We start from the raw sequence: 19587 nt of genomic DNA on the forward strand, positions 1-19587 counted from the left end.
CAAGTCATATTGTGAAATTCTCAGCAGCATATTTACTGCCAGTCCTGCAGGCCTACTAAAGCTTCTCTTGCATTAAGGATGGGGATATTTTCTGTGTTGTTTTGTCAGTATATTACAACAAAGTATCACCCAACTGACACATGGAACAAAAGAAAAATCGTTGAACTCATTGGTTGCAAATTGGTGCTGTACATTGTCTTTTCAGAACTGCAGTTTCACTTAAAGATAAATAAGTAAAATACTTTTACTGCATCCAGCTTCTCTTTTACTGATTAGGGAGGAATAGTGGAGCTTGGATCCTGGTTTTAAAAGTCTAATGGGGCATGAAATAAATAGCTCTCATGACAGTACAGAACGGAAAAAAGATAGATGATTATTAAACTGTGTGTAAAAGTCATCTTTATTGCCCTATTGTTGTTTTGGCTTCGCTCTGAGACGTGGGGAAGGCTCAGAAAAGCCTGAGCGTGTTTCTTGGCAGCTCTTCATAAGCAATGAGCCCTGTGGAAAGCCCCATGAAATTCATGATTCTGTTGAAAAATAAGGCCAGGAAAATGTTGCAAGAGGCAAAAAAAAAAAAAAAAAAAAGCAGTGTTTCTTTAAGACAATGTCAGTAAAGGTGACAAGAGAGGTGGTTTTGAAGGAGCAGAATTCCTTGGCTATTTTTCAGGGATTTTTTTTTCTCTCTATTTTTTCCCTTTTTTTTTTTTTTTTTTTCATGAGTTAGCAGCAAAGGAGATCCACCTGTTGAAGTTCCACCTGTCACTATAACTTGGTTCTAATCTGAAAACTGCAATAATTTGTGGTATATCAGACTGCTCCCTCTCTCTTCATCTGTCCAGCATCTGCTGAATGTTACCGATTCTCTTCAGCTTTGATTAAAGAGAATAAGTGTGCCTTGATGGAACAAAAGCATTATTTGGGATTAAAAAGGATGTTCAACTGATTATAAAATAAATGTAGCTGTGGTTTTCCTCTCGGTTTTATAGAAGCACTTCAGAAACCCAAACTGGAGCTGGGATTTGAGAACATGTAGAGAGAGGAAAATGGGGAGGTTGGATGGTTTTCTACACTTGAGAAAGCATTACACTGAAGTTCTCTCTTGTTTTAGCAGGATCAAATATCCTTCACAAAGAGAAGCAGTGCTGCTAGGAGTTGGCCTAAGATGAATGTCCAGTCTGTTTTTAGGTTCACATAACTATCCAGTGAGAAATTTGGACTAGACCTTTAATTGCTGCACAGAGAAGCAGCCCTGTGACACTCCAAAAAAAAAAAAAAAAAAAAGAGGATCACATTTTTCCTCTGATACTGACATTAAAGCAACCAATGAATATTGAGCTCTCAGGTCTGAGGGCAGATTTTTTGGCCCAGATAATTTTCTGAGTGAATAAAATATGAGAAAGACATTGTGTAGCTGGTGCCTTGGGCTTTGCTTTTCAAAAAGTGTTTTATTTCCCTGGCATGCTTTCTGCAGCATCTACTGAACATTGGTGGAGCCTGAAATAATGACCAAGAGGTATTTCTTCCTGAGATGAGGCTGCTCTAGTTGCAAGGCGTTCCCAAGTGAGCTCCCTAATGAGTGATAGATGGGAAAAATAACAAGAAGGATCCTTAAATGTTCCAAGTTTTGCATGAAAAATATCATTTTTTTGGATGCTGTGTTTGGTACCTAGCCTAGAATTCTCCTACATTTTGATAGTGGTGTCTTCAGAATGACACAGTGAGTCATAATATTTGACATTTGGGGAGATTTTTACTGGATCTCTAAGCACTTGCCATGACTGTTCAGAAGAATACTTTAAGAAGAATTATGGTTTCCTTTGAGAGTTTTTATACTGTTCATATTTTTTTAGGGCCTGTTTCCTTTGCTTCAAAACAAAACAAAAGAAAAAATAGAAACTTCAAAAGTATGTATTGACCATTTTTAGTGAAAGGGCAGTTGAAGGCATCTATCCACACTCTCTTCAGTTCTTAGATGGCCTTCCAAAATTATTTCCAGCTTTAGCTCATTTGAGCTCTTTTCATGTCACCAGCCAGTTAATTTTTTTGATGTTTTTTTTTCCCATGAGATCCATAGCACACGAGGGACATGGGGAATACCAAGATGACAAACTGGCAGCTCTCCAAGCTTTGTAGCAAGGTGTGACCTGCTGATGTTCAGGTCTGAGGGAGTGCCTTTGTTAGATTTTGGGAGGGTTGGTGGCCTGTGGGCTTGGGGATGGATGGCAGTAAACAGACCTGTCCCAGTTCTGCCACCTCAGAAGGTGTCAGCAGTGTTCACAGCTACAGGAACTGAACATCTCTCATTGCTTTTGAGGAGCAGCAAAGTGCAGTGGCCAACCCCAAGCCCAGATCTGTTCCCTGGTTCCCATGGATCTCCAGTATTCAGTTTCTTTGGCACATTCCCTTTCCTCAGCTGGATATTTTCATTATATTTGCACAGGGTTTGTCCAGGGCTGTAAAAAGATTTGGTAGCCTGTGACCATGTTCACAGGGGTCTGAGGATGAGGGAAGAGATGAGGATCTGACTCCATGTTTCAGAAGGCTTGATTTATTATTTTATGATATATATTATATAAAAGCTATACTAAAAGAATAGAAGAAAGGATTTCATCAGAAGGCTGGCTAAGAATAGAAAAGAAATGAAATGATAACAAGAGCTTGTGTCTTGGATAGAGAGTCTGAGCCAGCTGACTGTGATTGGCCTTTAATTAGAAACAACCACATGAGCCCAATCCCAGGTGCCCCTGTTGCATTCCACAGCAGCAGATAACCATTGGTTACATTTTGTTCCTGAGGCCTCTCAGCTTCTCAGGAGGAAAAATCCTAAGGAAAGGATTTTTCAGAAAATGTGTCTGTGGCAGTAGCCTTTAACAGTGGTGGCTGCCTGGGATCCCTTGGCTCCAGGTGGAATTGCCTGTCCTGTAACTTCTGTGCACATTAAACTGCAGGATGCCATGGCAGACTCCCCTGGCAGTGCCAGCCCAGCACCAAGCCAGGAGGGTTTGTAAAAAAGCCAGGAGGGTTTGTATGGCCCACGAGGATGGGGTTTGTGCTGGCAGTGCCCCCTCCCATGGGTTGTGTTCCTGCTCTCATTTACATTAGACAGCTCTCAAAAGCAGATTTAGGACACGTTCATGTTTGAAACACAGAAAAACAATTGAGTAGTTTTGGCAAACACATATTATACTTCCATTCTAAGAGGAAGAGTCATATCAAGAGCTGTGTGTCTTGTACTGGACACAAGATGTGTGGACACTTGTGCTTCCACAAGTGGGAGGAATAACCTGACAGAGCAGTAGCACCTGGGGGAGTTAACAAACCACACCTATCAGCCTACCAGAATAATCCTCAAAACTGTGCTCTCAGCCAGCTCACCAGATCACAGAACTGATAAAAGATGGATGGTTCTGATTTGCATTTTCCATCTGAATTTTGATCTTTGTGGTTTGCTTGGCTTGTGTTTTCAAGTGTTTCTCTGTAACCACTAGAGTGTAGAGAAATGTAAGGATTTTTGAAAATGGCATTTCTCCCAGGACAGGTGGAGCTGCAGCTCCATGAAAACCTTCCAGAACAATGCCAGCCCACCAGTGCCTCCCACATTATCCTTTTTCTCCAGCATTCCCATGGCCTGTTCCTTATGTAATGGTGTGTAGCATTTACAGGGACAGAAAATATGTGTACCCTTGAAACCCTGCAGATGTGCTCCTCTGGTGGAGCTGCACAGGGGGGCTTTGGGACTGTAGATTTTGGGGGGTTCCATGCTGAGATTACCTGACCTTTGCTTTCCCTGCAAGGCTTTGGGAGGTGTGGGATAGGTTTCTGTGTGATTCTAGGGAAGGCAAAGATCTCTGTGGTCTTTGGCTGGATCTCAAAGCCTGGGGTACTGAAGTGTGACCTAATAATTTAGAACTCAGAGAAGGATTGTATTTAAATAAACTATCACGGCTTGAATGTTCTACAGCTATTAATTATTAAAACTTATACAAATCCAGGGAGGTTCATGGCATGTTATACACCAGACCTAGAAACAGCTGAGCTGGGCTTACATGAGGTAGATTTTTTTCTGAAAAGACATCATCTCCTGTGAGCACAATAGAGCTAGTACTTCTCTTATAAATAGTGAATGTTTTATAATTGCATGCAGTCCTAAAGCTGGTTCCTATTATGGAGAGTCACAGAGGTTTTGGGGGGAGGGTTTGTGGGTTGTTGTTCTTTCCCAGAATGATGTCCAATCAGCTTCTTTGGCAGTGTATTAACCATGGCTGAAATATGTGCCCGTGTGAAAATGTTGGGGTCTAATGAGCAACTTCACTTTTGTGTCACTTTCTTGCTTTGAAATAAGAGGTTCTGGGTCAGGAGCTGCCCATTTGATCCCTTGTCTGTCTCCAAGTGGAGTTCATACCTCAGTGCTTTTATATCAAGCTTTCAAACCCCTGTGACAGGAACGGTGTGGTCACTGTAGGTCAAAGGAGCTGATTTAATGAAGTCTCACATGCCCTCAACAAGCAATTTTGTCACTTCCTGCTGAACTACTGAGCTGTCTCCACTTGGGGAGATTGGCCACCCCTGGACATCATGGGTGTTCAACATTGTTCAAGCTGTGTCACAGCTTTTTTGCTTTTCCTTTGCCTCAGGTGAACTGTGTGATGAGGTGATTAACCACTGTGTTCCTGATCTAAATCCCTGCCAGCATGAGTCCAAATGTGTTCCCCTGGACAAAGGAACCAGGTAAGAGAGTGTGTGTGTGTGTGCTGGTCTCTGCACAGAGGGCACTTTCATCCATTGGCTTCACTGGGGTTGTACTGGCAATGAGTGGGGAGAAAAAATCTCCAAAATTAACACAAATTATGCGAGGCTATATACATTTCATTTGTCTGTGCCATATTTTAACTTTAATCCATACATACATACTTCTCTTGGTCTCTGCACAGAGGGCACTTTCATCCATTGGCTTGACTGGGGTTGTACTGGCAATGAGTGGGGAGCAAAAATCTCCAAAATTAACACAAATAATGCAAGACTATATACATTTCATTTGTCTGTGCCACATTTTAACTTTAATCCATCCATACATACTTTTTCTAGCTTTCTGTGGTTTACTGAAAATAATGGATGTACCCCCAGAGCAGAGGAATTATCCTGGAATAGAGCATGGCAATAGGAGAATTTATGGAACAGTCACTGCAAAGCACCTTATCCTACATCACAAACCAAAGACAGCTTCCTTGTGTGATCCTTAGGGCACTTATAAATTCAAACAGTGTAACAGGAGCCTGAACAGATCCAGAGCTGGGTGGCTCCAGCTCAGGAGCTGCCTTTCCCATTGGCCTTGCTTGGCTCATCTGGGCTTTGGTGATGTCTGTGTTTGCATTTTCCTGTTGGGAATGACACTGGCTGTGTCACAGGGGTGAGAGAAAGCCTTGTGTTCTGGGTGGCAGCAAAGCACCAGGAGCTTTGGGCCTGGGGACTTGGAGAGGTGCACAGTGTTCATGGCTTGTGTGGAGAGCAATTTAGCAAACAGAGACAGTCAGCTGGAAAGTCCAGCTCTGTGAAATCCTTCTCAGGAAAAGATCTCTGGAGACAAATGCAGGAGAGTTCAGTGCAGAGTGAGCTGCTGTCTGCACCTTCCCTGAGGTGTGCTCACAGTGCAGCCCTGGGTGCTCACTGATCCCCTCCTGGGGCTCTGTCCTCTCCCAGGACAGGGAAGGTGACAGGCTTTGTTCCTCCTGGCAACTTCCAGCTGTGGGGTCACATTGTGTCCTGTGAAGCAGCCAGCATGTCAGAACAGTGTGAACTGACACACAGGACATGTCAGGAGAGTTAGAAGGAAAGGAACCAAAATCTTAGAGAGGGTGGCTATCTCAAGGGCAGCTGACTCTCTGCTAGACAGGCAGTACAACACCAGCCTTTCTTTTGGGTGAAAAGCCTCCAGACAGAAATGTTTCCAAATCTTGAAGAAGATGAAGCTATTAAATGATGAGGATGGTTCCTGAACTGATGGGTAGGCACCAGACAAGGAGGTGTGTGCCAGTGCATAAATAGTCCCTGATGTTCTTTCCAGGATTCATTCCCAATTAATCCGTCATTTGGTTAATCCAGCACCTTTGGTTAATTCAGTAGCTACATCATGTTTTGAGGTGAAGGCTAGTGACTCAAACTGCTTTCTTTTAGAGCATGAAGGGGTGCAGGCAGCTGTGGCCCTGAATGGTTTTCCCATTTCTGGAAGCATTGTCATACCTGCACCCAAACAATTTGAGTAAACAAGATACATTTTCTCACAAGCTTGCTAGAAAAGTGTTCTTCACAGTAGGGCCACTAGCCCTTGAGGGGAGCTAAATAACTGCTTTTAAGTATTTTTTGCTACTCTTTGTTGTGTTATTCTTCCCACTATTCATAGAACACTGTCACAGACATCTTTTATGAAAAATCCTTTCCTTAGGATTTTTCCTCCTGAGAAGCTGAGAGGCCTCAGGAACAAAATGTAACCAATGGTTATCTGCTGCTGTGGAATGCAACAGGTGCATCTGGGATTGGTCTCATGTGGTTGTTTCTAATTAATGCCCAACCACAGTCAGCTGGCTCGGACTCTCTGTCCCAGACATAAGCTTTTGTTATTGATTCTTTCTTTTTCTATTCTTAGCCAGCCTTCTGATGAAATCCTTTCTTCTATTCTTTTAGTATAGTTTTAATATAATATATATCATAAAATAATAAATCAAGCCTTCTGAAACATGGAGTCAGATCCTCATCTCTTCCCTCCTCCTCAGACCCCTGTGAACACGGTCACAGAACAATACAGAAAAATCCATTATTCTTTACTCCTTCTGTCCCATTTGCTTCCTAGCAGCCAAACTTGAGAAGTGAAGGAGCCTGGAATGTAGAGGTGTCCAAGCATTGCTATTTCTTTCATACTTTGGTGGCACCAGACCATTCAGAAATGAGCCCTCAGCAGTTGTGCAGTGATGTCTGGATGCTGCTGGGGCTTTGAAACCAGCAGCCTGTGCTCCTGTGCTGGAGCTGATCCCCTGAGCTCCTGTGGTGCAGGATGAGGCTCCTGCAGGAGGAGTCTGGCTCCTGTCTGTCTGTCTGTCTGTCTGCTTCAGAGGCAGAGAGTGTCAACGGCAGGAGTGCCCTGGGCATGTGAGCAGGACACACCAGTCTGTCTGTCCTGCTCAGATGCCCAGGGCACAGAGCCTGACTGTCAGCTCTGGTCGGTCTGCAGCCCTGCAGAGGGAAGAAAAGATGACAAAGACAGGGGAAAAAAAAAATAGGAAGCCAAGTTATTTATTGAGGTGGGGAGGGAAATTCCATTCTGGCCCTGCCATAGAAGCTGTGATTCACTGCTTGAATACAACAGACATTGAGCGCATGCAGATGCAAATCCCCTCAGATTGGCCAACAATTTAAATACCACTGGACATGTTTTAGGCTCTCTGTGATACTGGGAATGTTGCCATCACTACAAGGCTGTAGGAGAAAACAAGATTTCAACTGTAGTGGTGTCAGATGGTCACTGGGAAATGAGATATCTAATTGTGTAAAATACTCTCTTGCCAGGATCAGAACATGAAGGTTTCTTTGCCACCTTCTTTACTTCTTAACATCAGATGTTACTGACTGACCCTCAGTCCCTTGCTGGCATGTGTGGGATTGTGGGATAAGGATGGAATTACCAAGCCTCATTCCCTGATGGCACAGACCCTGGGTTTCTAGGAGGAGTCCAGATGAGGAACTCATGGGGCTGAATTTCTCCCCTCCTGGACTTCAGGCAGGCATTTTTTGGTAGCTTCAGCTTAGATGTGACACACCAAGAGCTCAGAGGAGACTGACCCAAAAGGAATTCCATGCTTCTAAAGCCAAGCTTGGAAGCTAACTGGATATTTCAGTGTGTCTTTGGCTGCACAGAGCTCTTTGCTTTTGGAGTTAAATATGCAGGTGGCTTTCCTCCCTCCCTCCCTCCACATCTTTAGTATGCTGTTACTGTACAGAAGAAGAGTAGCTTTCTATATGCCAGAAAGCAAAACAACAACAACAAAAAAAACCAGCCTTTAACACAATGAAATTACTTCCAAAAAATAACTTCAAGAAAGGAGCATGTTTTTCCATTCACTGTATTGATGTTGGAGCATGATATAAATATACTTTATTATTCTAAAGCTTGGAATTATTACCTGACAGCTTAAAATGCTGATTTAATGCAGCCCTGCAGAGAAAAGTGGCGGTTCTGTCATTACTGAGATAGCCAATACACATCATAAAAGTGATGCATGGCAGCCCTGAATAAGGAACTGCACATTGTTCATTATTACATCACTTTATATTAGGACTGCAGGGATCAATAAAAAACAACAGGATTAAATGCTGCCAGTTCCCCTCACAAAGTCTTTTGATTGACACTATTTCCTTGCAGGTGTGTCTGCAATGCTGCCAGAAAATGCTGCCCATTTCTTAGGGTTTGGGGCAGGAACACCTCTTGTTTTTTGCTCTTTGCTCTGATTTGTCATCTCCATTATGTTAACCACAGTATTCCCTGAGGCAGCAAGGTGTAAAATAGCAATGCACACGTGCAGAGGTGGGAGATGGACCCTCCTGTGGCTGCCAGGTGGTGGTGGGGCTGTCCTGCAGGGAGGGAGGGTTCTGCATGCCCCTACCCCTGCCCAGGGACAGAACAGGCTGTGCCCCATTTCCTCCTTCAGGCAGTCAGGCCATGCTCTGCAAGGGCCTGGAGCTCACATTCTCTGTGAGTGACCCCTGAGTGGGGTGGCTGCTGTCACCCTGCAGCCTCTCCTGGCCACTGGCACTCACAGGTGACACTGTTGATCCTGCAGAGTCACCCAGCTCAGCCCTGGGAGCAGCCAGGAGCCACCTGCTGTCACTGGGGACAGCAGCCAGCACAAGGATGCTGCCTGGGAAGTGGAAGTGGTGTTTCCTCATCACTCCTGCGTGTCCAGTTCCTCTGAAGAGGTTTTCCACAAGGTTCCCCTGCATTTACCCAACCAGGCTGCTGGCAGGGAGGAGGAGGAGGAGGAGGCCAGCTGAACAGATTGATGGAGCAGTAGCCTCTCTCCTGATGCCACATCCTCAGCTTTATAATGTCTCTCCTCTTCCAGCTCTCAGTGACTAGCACGTTGGGTCCAACCACAGGCTCTAGCAAGAGCACAAACCTCTCTTTTAGTGCTGAAATTCTCTGCAGCTTTTCCCCTGATTTGCTTGAAGTGGTATGCCTTTTGTTTTCCAGATGTGCAACATCCAGCTGGGAGGACTAAAATGTGTTTTATGGACTAAAGAGTGTTCATGACTAAACATTGCCTACAGTATAGATTCAAAAAAAGGCTGCTCAGCAATCCCAAAAGATCTGATCCAAGTCAGAGACTTTGGGATGCATTTTCTATTGTCAGGTTATACACTTCTGCAAGACTTATAAATAGAAATGCTGATGCAGCCTTCGTATAGCAGACTTGAAAATTGTATAAAATAAAAGCAACAGGCAACGTCTGCAGGTCTGGGTACATCCCACTGTGCTCCATCCCACAGTGTCACCCCACAGCAGAAGGTGCAGTGTCACCATGGCAAAGGACGTGCTGCACAGACAACTTTCCACTGCTGCAGCAGCGTTTTGAATGGAAATGAATTTTGCCAATGAATGGAAAGCAGGTGGTGGTCTCAAAACTTGGTCTTTCTCTCTGAATTTGCTGAGGTTTATGGCTTGTTTACAGACTGTTTTGGAAGGTGGACCCTTCCTGTGTACAGGACCAAGCTCAATTACCCAGCAGTGTGCAGCACTGGCAAAATCATACTGTGGGGCATCAGAGGCACTGCCCTTGCAGAATATTGCCCCTTACTCTGTAGGGTCAGGGAGGGGATTGTCACCTTTAGCACAGCTGGGACTCTGGAGGGTGAACACCCCTCTCACAGACTCAGCTGAGGAGAAGCTGTGGGATGGTGGTGCTTTGCTAGACTGGAATTTCAGCAGGTTGCAGAACCTCAAATGCAGCCAGCCAGGAGGGACCTGGGCAGGAGCTGTGCTTGATGCTGCCAGCAATAATTGCAAACATGTCCCCACCCCACATCCACCAGGTGCTGGGCTGCCTGAGCGAGCTGCCGGTGTGAAAGGAGCCATTAACAGGGATTTTCTGCCTTTCAGATGCGAGTGCCTGCCGGGCTACAGCGGCAAGCACTGTGAAGTGGATGATGATGACTGCGTGGGCCACAAGTGCCGGCACGGAGCCGCCTGCGTGGACGCGGTCAATGGCTACACCTGCGTGTGCCCGCAGGGCTTCAGGTACGGCAGGGCTCACCCCCATCCTCACCAGCCTCGAACAGCACTGATCTGACATCCCCAGCAGCCTCTAACAGCACTGATCTGACATCCCCAGCAGCCTCTAACAGCACTGATCTGACATCCCCATCAGCCTCTAACCCTGCACTGATCTCCCATCCCCATCAGCCCCTAACCCAGCCCTGATCTGACATCCCCACCATCCTCTAACCCAGCCCTGATCTCCCATCCCCATCATCCTCTAACCCTGCACTGATCTGACATCCCCAGCAGCCTCTAACAGCACTGATCTGACATCCCCAGCAGCCTCTAACCCAGCCCTGATCTCCCATCCCGATCATCCTCTAACCCTGCACTGATCTGACATCCCCATCAGCCTCTAAAAGCACTGATCTGACATCCTCATCAGCCTCTAACCCTGCACTGATCTCCCATCCCCATCAGCCCCTAACCCAGCCTGATCTGATACCCTCATCAGCGTCTAACCCAGCCCTGATCTGACATCCCCATCATCCTCTAACCCAGCCCTGATCTGACATCCCCATCATCCTCTAACCCATCCCTGACATCCCCATCAGCCCCTAACCCAGCCCTGATGTCCCATCCCCATCCCCATCAGCCCCTAACCCAGCCCTGATCTGACATCCCCATCATCCTCTAACCCACCACTGATCTGACATCCTCATCATCCTCTCCCAGCCCTGATCTGGCATCCCCCTGTGAACAGGTGCCTGTCCCTGCTTAAAAGGAGGCTTTAACAAGTTAACTGGATATTTTTGCTTGGAAAGCAGCGATTTTGGGGCAGTGCTGTGTGAGTGTGCCTGCCCCAGCCATCCCTGCTCACACACTAAGCACACCACCTAACACACTCACCTAAGTTATATGGAGATAAACCCTGCATGTGCAGAGTGAGCAAAGGAGAATAAAATTGTGTTTATGAACCCTCCCAACTGGCTGCAAGGAAAACGTGAGTCTGAAGATTTTGTGGCAGTGTCTCTGTGTCTCTTGGACAAGCTCAGTATGATTCAGGCTGTAAATTTCCAGCCTCTCATTCTGACAGCTGCCAATATATCTGACTCCTGGAAATCTCTGTCTGTCAAAGATAAGTGTGCTCCTCCAAATGGATTCACTAATCATTGCCTGGGGCTGTATACTGGCTTCCTTCCAGCTAAACCTTTTCTGTGTTTGAAATACACACATGAGACAAAGAAGAAGTACCTGAAATGATCAGTCTTGACAAAGCAGAAATTGCATGAACACTTATAAATCATCTTCTCTGCTTTGTATCTGCAACTGTTTTCATTCTTCTTGCTTTCATCCTTGCTGGTTTGGGGTTTTTTCCCTTCCCTCCCAACACAGGTTTCTGTTGCAAAGCAGACAGCCTTCCCTGAACAGGCATTGATATACAACATGATGTCAGCCCATGGTTTCACAGAATCAGGCTTGTTATTTACAAGCTATCAGATATCCTCTGAATTTCAAAATTCTCTCCATGTTTCACTCTCTGCTCCAGTCCATTTGATGGCCTTAGGGATCCTGCAGATTGGTGACTGGTGAGGCTAACGTGACTGTGGGATGTAAATCCTCAGTGTTATCCAATTGTTAGAGCTGAGAAATGGGATTGCAAAGCCACATCTGGAGTCAAGGCTAACTCCAGCCTGTCATCACATGGGGCTGACTGGGAGACTTTTGCTGCAGGTCCTCTGATTTTTAAGGCCTGTAAGCACTAGGCAGTGATGAATGTGAGGGTTTTTTTCTGGGAAAGCAGAGTCACAGTGTTGGTCAGAGATGTTCTGAGTTGACACAGCTGGGTGGAGCAGCAGGGGTAGGTGGGAGGTTGGTCTGGTCCCTTCCCATGTACCAAAGAGCTCTACTGGCAATTTAGGCAGTGCCCCAGGTTGTCTGGTCTCACACCAGGGGCATCAAGAGCAGGACCTGGAGCAGTCCAGTCTCCTCTCTTGATCAGATGAGGGGCTCTCATTCCACTAACAGTCCTCCAAGTAGAGGAGGAATCTTTCTACACTAAGCTCCAAAACTCAACTACCAGCTTAAACAGCACTTCACAGCCCCAGGCAACCATGGGCAAGCAAAGTAACTCCACTGCCTGTCAACAGCACAGCCAGGATTAACTTCAGTTCTCCTGTTGGCTTTCTTTTTTCACTAGTCCATGCCACTTCCTTAAATTTCCCGTGCAAGATGCAAGGAAGACAAGGGTCTTTGGGGAGGAAAACCTGACACTGAGCACTACTACACTCCCTCTGCCAAGGCAGACAGCAAGATGGAGCCCCATGTGTTCTCCATGCAGAACAGTCCCTGATCTTGTTTGATTGCAGGATTAAAATTCTGCTAACAAAATATGATCTCATTATTCTTCCCATGACTCAAGCCTTTTGTAGTTTAAAGGCCTGCTGCTCTGAAGGGGGTTCTGAGGTTTGGGCTTTTTTCCTGTTAAGATTACAAATGCAAATATGGTGATTGACAGAGCTCAGCCTTCTGATGTTCAGGGTTGCAGACTCCCCTGTCCTCACAGCTGCCTTGGGCACGGGGACGTGTGACAAGGAGATAACTGTGCACGTGTTTGAAGGCTGCAAGTGTTGATGAAAACGGAGAAAACACGAGGGGTGGCCCAACAAAGGTAACTAGGAGACCTAAGATGATGATTAATAAAGTTTTTTGGCAGAGTATCAGGAATCATTTCCCAGCAGTGAGTTTGCAGAGTGCCCTCCCAATTATCCAGAGCTTATGCTGTTGTAATAAAAGCACAGACCTGTAATGATTTTATGGTTGTCACTACACTGTGTGTCAAAGCCACACATTAAAAAGATGTTAAAACTTCCATCCTCACACAGCTGAACAAATGGCATTGGGTAATTCTGAGCAGTGTAGGTAGGGCCTCATGCACAGTGAGGCTCTCATGACAGCCCCAAAAATCAATAGTGCCACCATGCACACGCTCACTCTCCTATTTCATCACTTCCCATTCACTGCTCAGGTGTAGCTGTGCTCCTTGCAGCACCTTTCCCTAGCACTCACCAACTTCTCCCAGCTGCAGAATCTGCTTTCCTCCTGAAAAGTTTTCAGTGTTTTCTTCCCAAAATAGCACTCATTTGCCCCCTGCAGATGAAAACATTTTAGAGAATTTGTGAGCCCTGCTGAATAAACCCCGAGTTCTCTGAGCTTCCCTCCAGCAATCAGCCTCACAGAAGTGCTGCCTGATAAATGCTGCTCTGGTGGGGAAGCACACATTATCTGCAGAGCCTGATGGAAGCACTGCTCCTCTGTGCTGCAGATGCTTCTGAGCTCTCCACTGGGACAGGCTCCTGCAAGGAACTCACAGTGATTATTTAAATAAATGAGATTGTACCAGGCAGAATGGACTTGGCCAAGCTATGGAAGGAAGTCAGGCTGTGTTCCACATTCCACTGCTTGAGAAATAAATCTTATTAATTATTTCTAAATATATACTTATAAAAAATGTTTAAAATTATAAAGGAAAGGGCCTTGACAGAGCTGTCACTAATGTAAGTTCTAGGTGCCAGTATCAGGAGAGCTGCCCTGGTAAAGCCACACACCAGGGGGGGTTCACAACAAGCAAGGGTGTGCAGGAGCCATACCAGGAGCTTTGGGAATCTTTCAGAGCAGCACTAAGCACAGACACTCTGGCTTCTTCCAACATTTGCTTTCTGTTAGTGGAGGCTGTTGTGGGTCATATGGATTTTTTTATTATGATTATTTTTAACTTCCAAAACATTAAAATTATATGCACTGATTTTCCTTCTGTTTCCTACTTGCTGCCAAAGACAAAACAAAACAATGGGCATTAGGTAGAATGGAGCTCACAGGCTGGGTTAGCAGTGCTCTGTTCTGCTGGTACCTCTGGAAAGGGATTCCCTTGTTTGCAGAGTAGACTCAAATCACAGATGTAGGATGGGGAGGTCTCAGGTTTGGGTTTGAATGGCTCACAGGCCTCACTGGGAAGCTCTGCAGGGCACAGCCAGGCTGCAGTGCCTTGCAGAGCTGTAGAACCAGAGCAAAGGGCACTTCAGGCTGCTCTCAGTGTCTGCACTGCCTTGTTCACACCCAGCTCAGGATTCCTGCCAGCACTCAGCTGGGCTCCTTTCACAGCAGGCACACAGCAGGTGCCTGGACCTCAGAGCCACTGCTCCAAAGCAGAAGGGCAGTGATGCCCTAGGATTTCAGCTTTTCTATTTTTCAGATCCTGCACTGCTTTAGTGTATAGCTCTGAAACTCCATGGCCTGTCAGCTGCTGTTCTCCCGTTTCATTGAGATAAAACAATTCCTCTCTAGGCCTGGAACTCAAGGACACCTCACTGTCTCAGGCCCAGAGATGTAAACAACAGTGAATTGGGGGGAATAACTTGGAGTAAATGACTTCATTACCTGAAAATGTAATTGGAGAATTAACCCTGGAGATGTAAATGGACCAAACTCACAATTACCTGAAAAACTCGTGACCATCATCCCACCTGGGTCACCAGAACTGATGCCTTGGAGTTTGTTAGGAAAATTAATCCACAAACACCAGAGGTTTATGTCCAAAAAGGAGACAGAGGAGTCCTTTGACTTTATTTGAATAAAGGGAGAGGCCATGGGGGCATTCCCCTGGGGTCTCTCCAATTTTTGGAGGATGCAGCCTCCATTTATCCCAATTTCTCAGCTGCATTTCCCTGCTCTCTTTCCCCATTGGCTGAGGTACTTGAGAAGTTCAGACTTCCCAGAATGTCTGATACCAAAGATTTCCCTCTGATGTATAACCCTCCCTTTTAATTTTTAATTCTTACAGAATTTAGGGGTTTTTCTTCCGCATTGTTTCTTTCATCTTTCAATGTCTAATTTCATTTATCAGCAAACCTAAAGTTTATTTGTAAAAGCAAATATCTTTTTCCATACATCAATCAGTGGAATCCTTCCATTGTTTCTTTCATCTCCCAGTGCTGGTTTCATCCACCAGCAGACCCAGAGCTGGTTTGTAAAGACAAACCCTCTATTCCTCTCAGAGTGGCCACATAAAACAGAGGCTAGACAAGATTAAGAGAGTAAAAGTGAGTCTATTGGAATGTTACCAATATTGCAGATGGGACGTGCCTGAGCTTGTCTGGCCCTTGGTGCTGAACCAAACAGCAGCACTGTGGTGTTTCACCCACAGACACCTTTGGCTGGCTGGGTGTGTGGTGTTTCACCCACAGACACCTTTGGCTGGCTGGGTGTGTGGTGTTTCACCCCACAGACACTTTTGGCTGGCTGGGTGTGTGGTGTTTCATCCCACAGACACCTTTGGCTGGCTGGATGTGTGGTGTTTCATCCCACAGACACTTTTGCCTGGCTTGGTGTGTGGTGTTTCACCCCACAGACACCCTTGGCTGGCTGGGTGTGTGGTGTTTCACCCACAGACATTTTTGGCTGGCTGGGTGTGTGGTGTTTCACCCACAGACACTTTGGGCTGCCTGGGTGCTGCAGCTGGGCACGTGGGGACAAGTCCAGGCCTGCAGGAGCTCTGGTGGCTGCAGGATGGAGCTCCCCCCATAACAGGGGCTGCTCCTGGGGTTTCCCTCTGGCAGAGAAGCTTTAAGGCGATGGTGAAGGAAAGGAGTCGGTTCTGATGGAGGCTTTGGATCCAGAGCTTTATTCTGGCCCTCAGGCCTCTGAATGCAGCACCAGCTCCAACAGAGCTCCCTGAGCCCGTGGCTGCTGCTCCTTTGAACCCCGGGGAGAGGGGCAGGGAAGGGGCAGGGAGGCACCAAGCAGGTACACAGAAGAGGTCATAATGGACAAAGGACACCTGGATGGCCCAATGCCCCCCAGGGGTAGAGGGCATCCTTTGGATCTGCCAATCACTCGAGGCCCTTCTGGAATGCCAGGACTGACAGACAGTGCTGGGAGGGGAAAGGAGAGGTGACTGACACACCTGGCAGGGAATTATCAGGAGGGAGGGACCCAAGGTTCTGAGCTAAACCCCAAAATCACAACGCAACACGAGTATTTATTAAGAACCTTCTGCTTTTATTCTCTTAATTCTGTCCAGCCTCTGTTTTAGGCAACCACGCCAAGGCATCAGCAGCACCTGACACAAAACCAATAAAGTGCCGGTGACTGAGGCTGAATTTTCCCTCCCTTTGCAGTGGCCTGTTCTGCGAGACGCCGCCGCCCATGGTGCTGCTGCAGACGAGTCCGTGTGACAATTACGAGTGCCAGCACGGCGCGCAGTGCGTGGTGGCGCAGCACGAGCCCGTGTGCCGCTGCCTGGCCGGCTTCGCGGGGCAGCGCTGCGAGAAGCTCATCACCGTCAACTTCGTGGGCAAGGACTCCTACGTGGAGCTGCCCCCTGCCAAAATCCGCCCCCAGGCCAACATCTCCCTGCAGGTTTGTCGCAGTAAAGGCTTAGCTGGAGGCTGCACGGGGGGAAAGTGATGTTTGTTGGTGATGCTGTGTCCTCCTGTAATTGGAGGAAAATGCATTTTCTAATCTGCTCTTGTGGAAACTCAGGGAACTGGGAATATTTCTCTGCCTGCTCTGGGGTGCCCTGACCCCGAGGGCAGCACTGACTTTGACCCTCATCCATGGAGAAAGTTTCCCAGACTTCAAGATAGACTGGAATCCACAAAAGTGTGAAATAGATTATAGGGAGTAGTGTAGGTGGATCACTTGGTGAGAAATTTAGGTTTTGGGATTTCTAGTATGCTGTGGATGGAAGCAAGATGGAGGGCACAGGGTGTCATCCTGGGTTTCTTCTTCATGCTTCTTCTCCATGGGTTTGGGTGGCATTTTGTAATTGGGCAGAAAAGTCCACACTGGGGGCTCTTTGGGATCAGTTATTGGGTTAAAAGGGAAAATAATCCAGGTGTCAGCTCTTAATTGGATAGTTTAGTGTTAAAAGACCTTGTAACAAGAGATTGTTGGCCATTTTGTGCCTTCTAATGAAAAGCTGCCAAACTCACAGTAGTGGGACTGTTTTTCTGATAAGAAATAATAAACACCTGGGTCTGAACATGAACTACTGTCTCAAGTGCCTTCAATCCAGACCCAGAGAAACCCACAACTGTAAAGTTTCAGTTTCTGGTGAATTTTCTCCTTGTAATTGTTCCAATTAATCAGTTTCTTTGTTGACATCTAGCATTAAGCGACTGTACCAAGACAGAAGAGTGAATGTGTTGGATAATGACAGCCTGGCCAGAGAGAGAGAAAGCTAGATAAGTTTCCCCAGAATCAGCCCAGGAGACTTTAGGGAGCTGGAGATAAACAATGATAGCCAATTATTAAAACAACCTGCAGGTGGTGTTTTTCTAATATCTGTTTTCTTGTTTTTCTCATAAGATTGTTTACAAATGGGTGTCTTGTTAATTAACCAGTCAGGTGAAATGTATTGATTAAATGACCAATCAGGCCCACCTGTATCAGAGCAGTGTATAAAAGAAGCAGTTTCAGTAAGGACAGAGTGCTTCTGCTACTTCTGTCTGTCTCTGTGTCAGTTGTGACTTAACAGTGGCAAATATGCAACTGCAGGGTCAGACTGCCTCAAATAGAAGGAGGAGGGGTGAACTCTTCTGTGGGGTGAATGTTTTTAAGGAATCTCTTGTCTGTATCATTAGGAACTACACAACCACAAAAAAGCACAAATGACGAAGGTAAGCTGTAGAACAGTTTGACCTTCAGACACTTGGCTTTTGAGGATATGAAATCCACAGGTTTAATGCCCTAGTCACAAGAAAGAAAAGCAAATGTACAAGTGAAATCCATGCATTTTGACATTTAGCCTGTAACATGCCTGTATCCCATGCTGATGGAACCAGGCCTGGTGGCTGAAGTCCTGGAAAAAATTGTGAGCCACTTGTGTGGTGTAAAATCAGTGAAATGTGGTGACTGAGGCACCAGTGTCCCTTTGTGGGCACACATGCTGCCTCCAGAATCCCTCCAGACTCCAATTCCCAGACTGGCAACACAGCCAGGGATGATTGAGGAGTGCTCTGTGTCTTCCTAGTGATTCTTCCTACAGCACTGTGTTTCATCCTGTACAGCTTGCTGTTCAGTGCTTCTTAAAGCAGGCTGCTCTGAATGGCCTCTCGGGACAATATTTTTCTTTTCAGCAGACAGGAGGCCTGGGATTTTGATACCAGTCCAAGGTTCAGAAGACAACTGGAAACTGGTTCTCATGTGAAATGGGAAGTTGACCTTTGTGTGTGAGCCCACCCAAGGGCACCAAGAGCTTTCTGTGCCTCCTGGCTCTTGCTCGCATTGCTGCTCACATATATGATGTATTAAAGCATATTTGAATTGCACGTATGATTTTGGTTTGATTTTAAATACAGGTTTATTCCTTTTATTAATCATTCTCAAGCATCCTCACGTGGTTATGAATGTTTCACAGGTAGCCACGGACAAGGACAATGGCATCTTACTGTACAAAGGAGACAATGATCCTTTGGCTCTGGAGCTGTACCAAGGACATGTGAGGCTCATCTATGACACCCTGAGCTCCCCACCCACCACAGTATACAGGTAAGAGGCTAAGCTCTGCCAAGACAGTTGACTTCCAAAACTGGTGGAGGAGAGGTAGGATTTTTCTAAGCAGTGTACATTGGAGAAAAACCTTTTATTTTACTTCAAGGTATCTCTTTTATGCATGTAATTAGATGAGAAAGTCAGAATGAAGACTTAGCTGGAGGCTGCATGGGTAAAAATTGACATTTATTGGCAATACCAGGATGCTGTGTCCTCCTGTAATTGTAGAAAAATGCATTTTCTAATCTACTGTAAGGTTTCAGCTTCTGGTGAATTTTGTCCTTGAAATAGTTCCAATTAATCAGTTTCTTTGCTGATGTCTAGCATTAAGTGACTGTACCAAGACAGAACAGTGGGTGTGCAACTGCAGGGTTAGACTGCCTCAAGTAGAAGGAGGAGGGTTGAACTCTTCTATGGGGTGAATATTTTTAAGGCAATTCTTGCCTGTATTAGTAGTACCTACACAACCACAAAAAGGAACAAATTACAAAAGTAATTTGTGGAATAGTTTGGACTTTCATACACTTGGCTTTTGAGGATATGAAATCCACAGGTTTAATTCACTATTCACAAGAAAGAAAAGCAAATGCACAAGTGAAATCCATGCATAGAGACATTTCTGTAGATGTGCTGCCCTTTTCCTCCACGGTTCCTTCAGCATCCCTCTCCCCTGGTTGTTATTTTCAAGCCCTGTTGCTCCAGTTTGCTCTGAGCACAGATGCAGTGCTGACCACACAGTGCATTTTGGGCTGAGCAGAGGCTCCTGGCACTGTGTGTGCAGCAGAGCTGCA

The 19587-nt window shown here is 46.0% G+C and overlaps 1 protein-coding gene across 1 annotated transcript in view; it reads left to right on the forward strand.

The window, feature by feature from the left end:
- SLIT3 (slit guidance ligand 3) overlaps positions 1 to 19587 on the forward strand; it is a 490596-nt gene that overhangs the window by 446441 nt on the left and 24568 nt on the right. Inside the window, exons 29-32 of the mRNA XM_036391775.2 lie at positions 4635 to 4728; positions 10145 to 10282; positions 16420 to 16660; positions 18663 to 18793. Of these exons, the coding sequence (XP_036247668.1) occupies positions 4635 to 4728; positions 10145 to 10282; positions 16420 to 16660; positions 18663 to 18793 (604 nt within the window). The remainder of the gene's footprint in view (positions 1 to 4634; positions 4729 to 10144; positions 10283 to 16419; positions 16661 to 18662; positions 18794 to 19587) is intronic.

Source organism: Molothrus ater, chromosome 15 (genome assembly GCF_012460135.2).
Source record: "Molothrus ater isolate BHLD 08-10-18 breed brown headed cowbird chromosome 15, BPBGC_Mater_1.1, whole genome shotgun sequence".
NCBI classification, from domain to species: Eukaryota; Metazoa; Chordata; class Aves; order Passeriformes; family Icteridae; genus Molothrus; species Molothrus ater.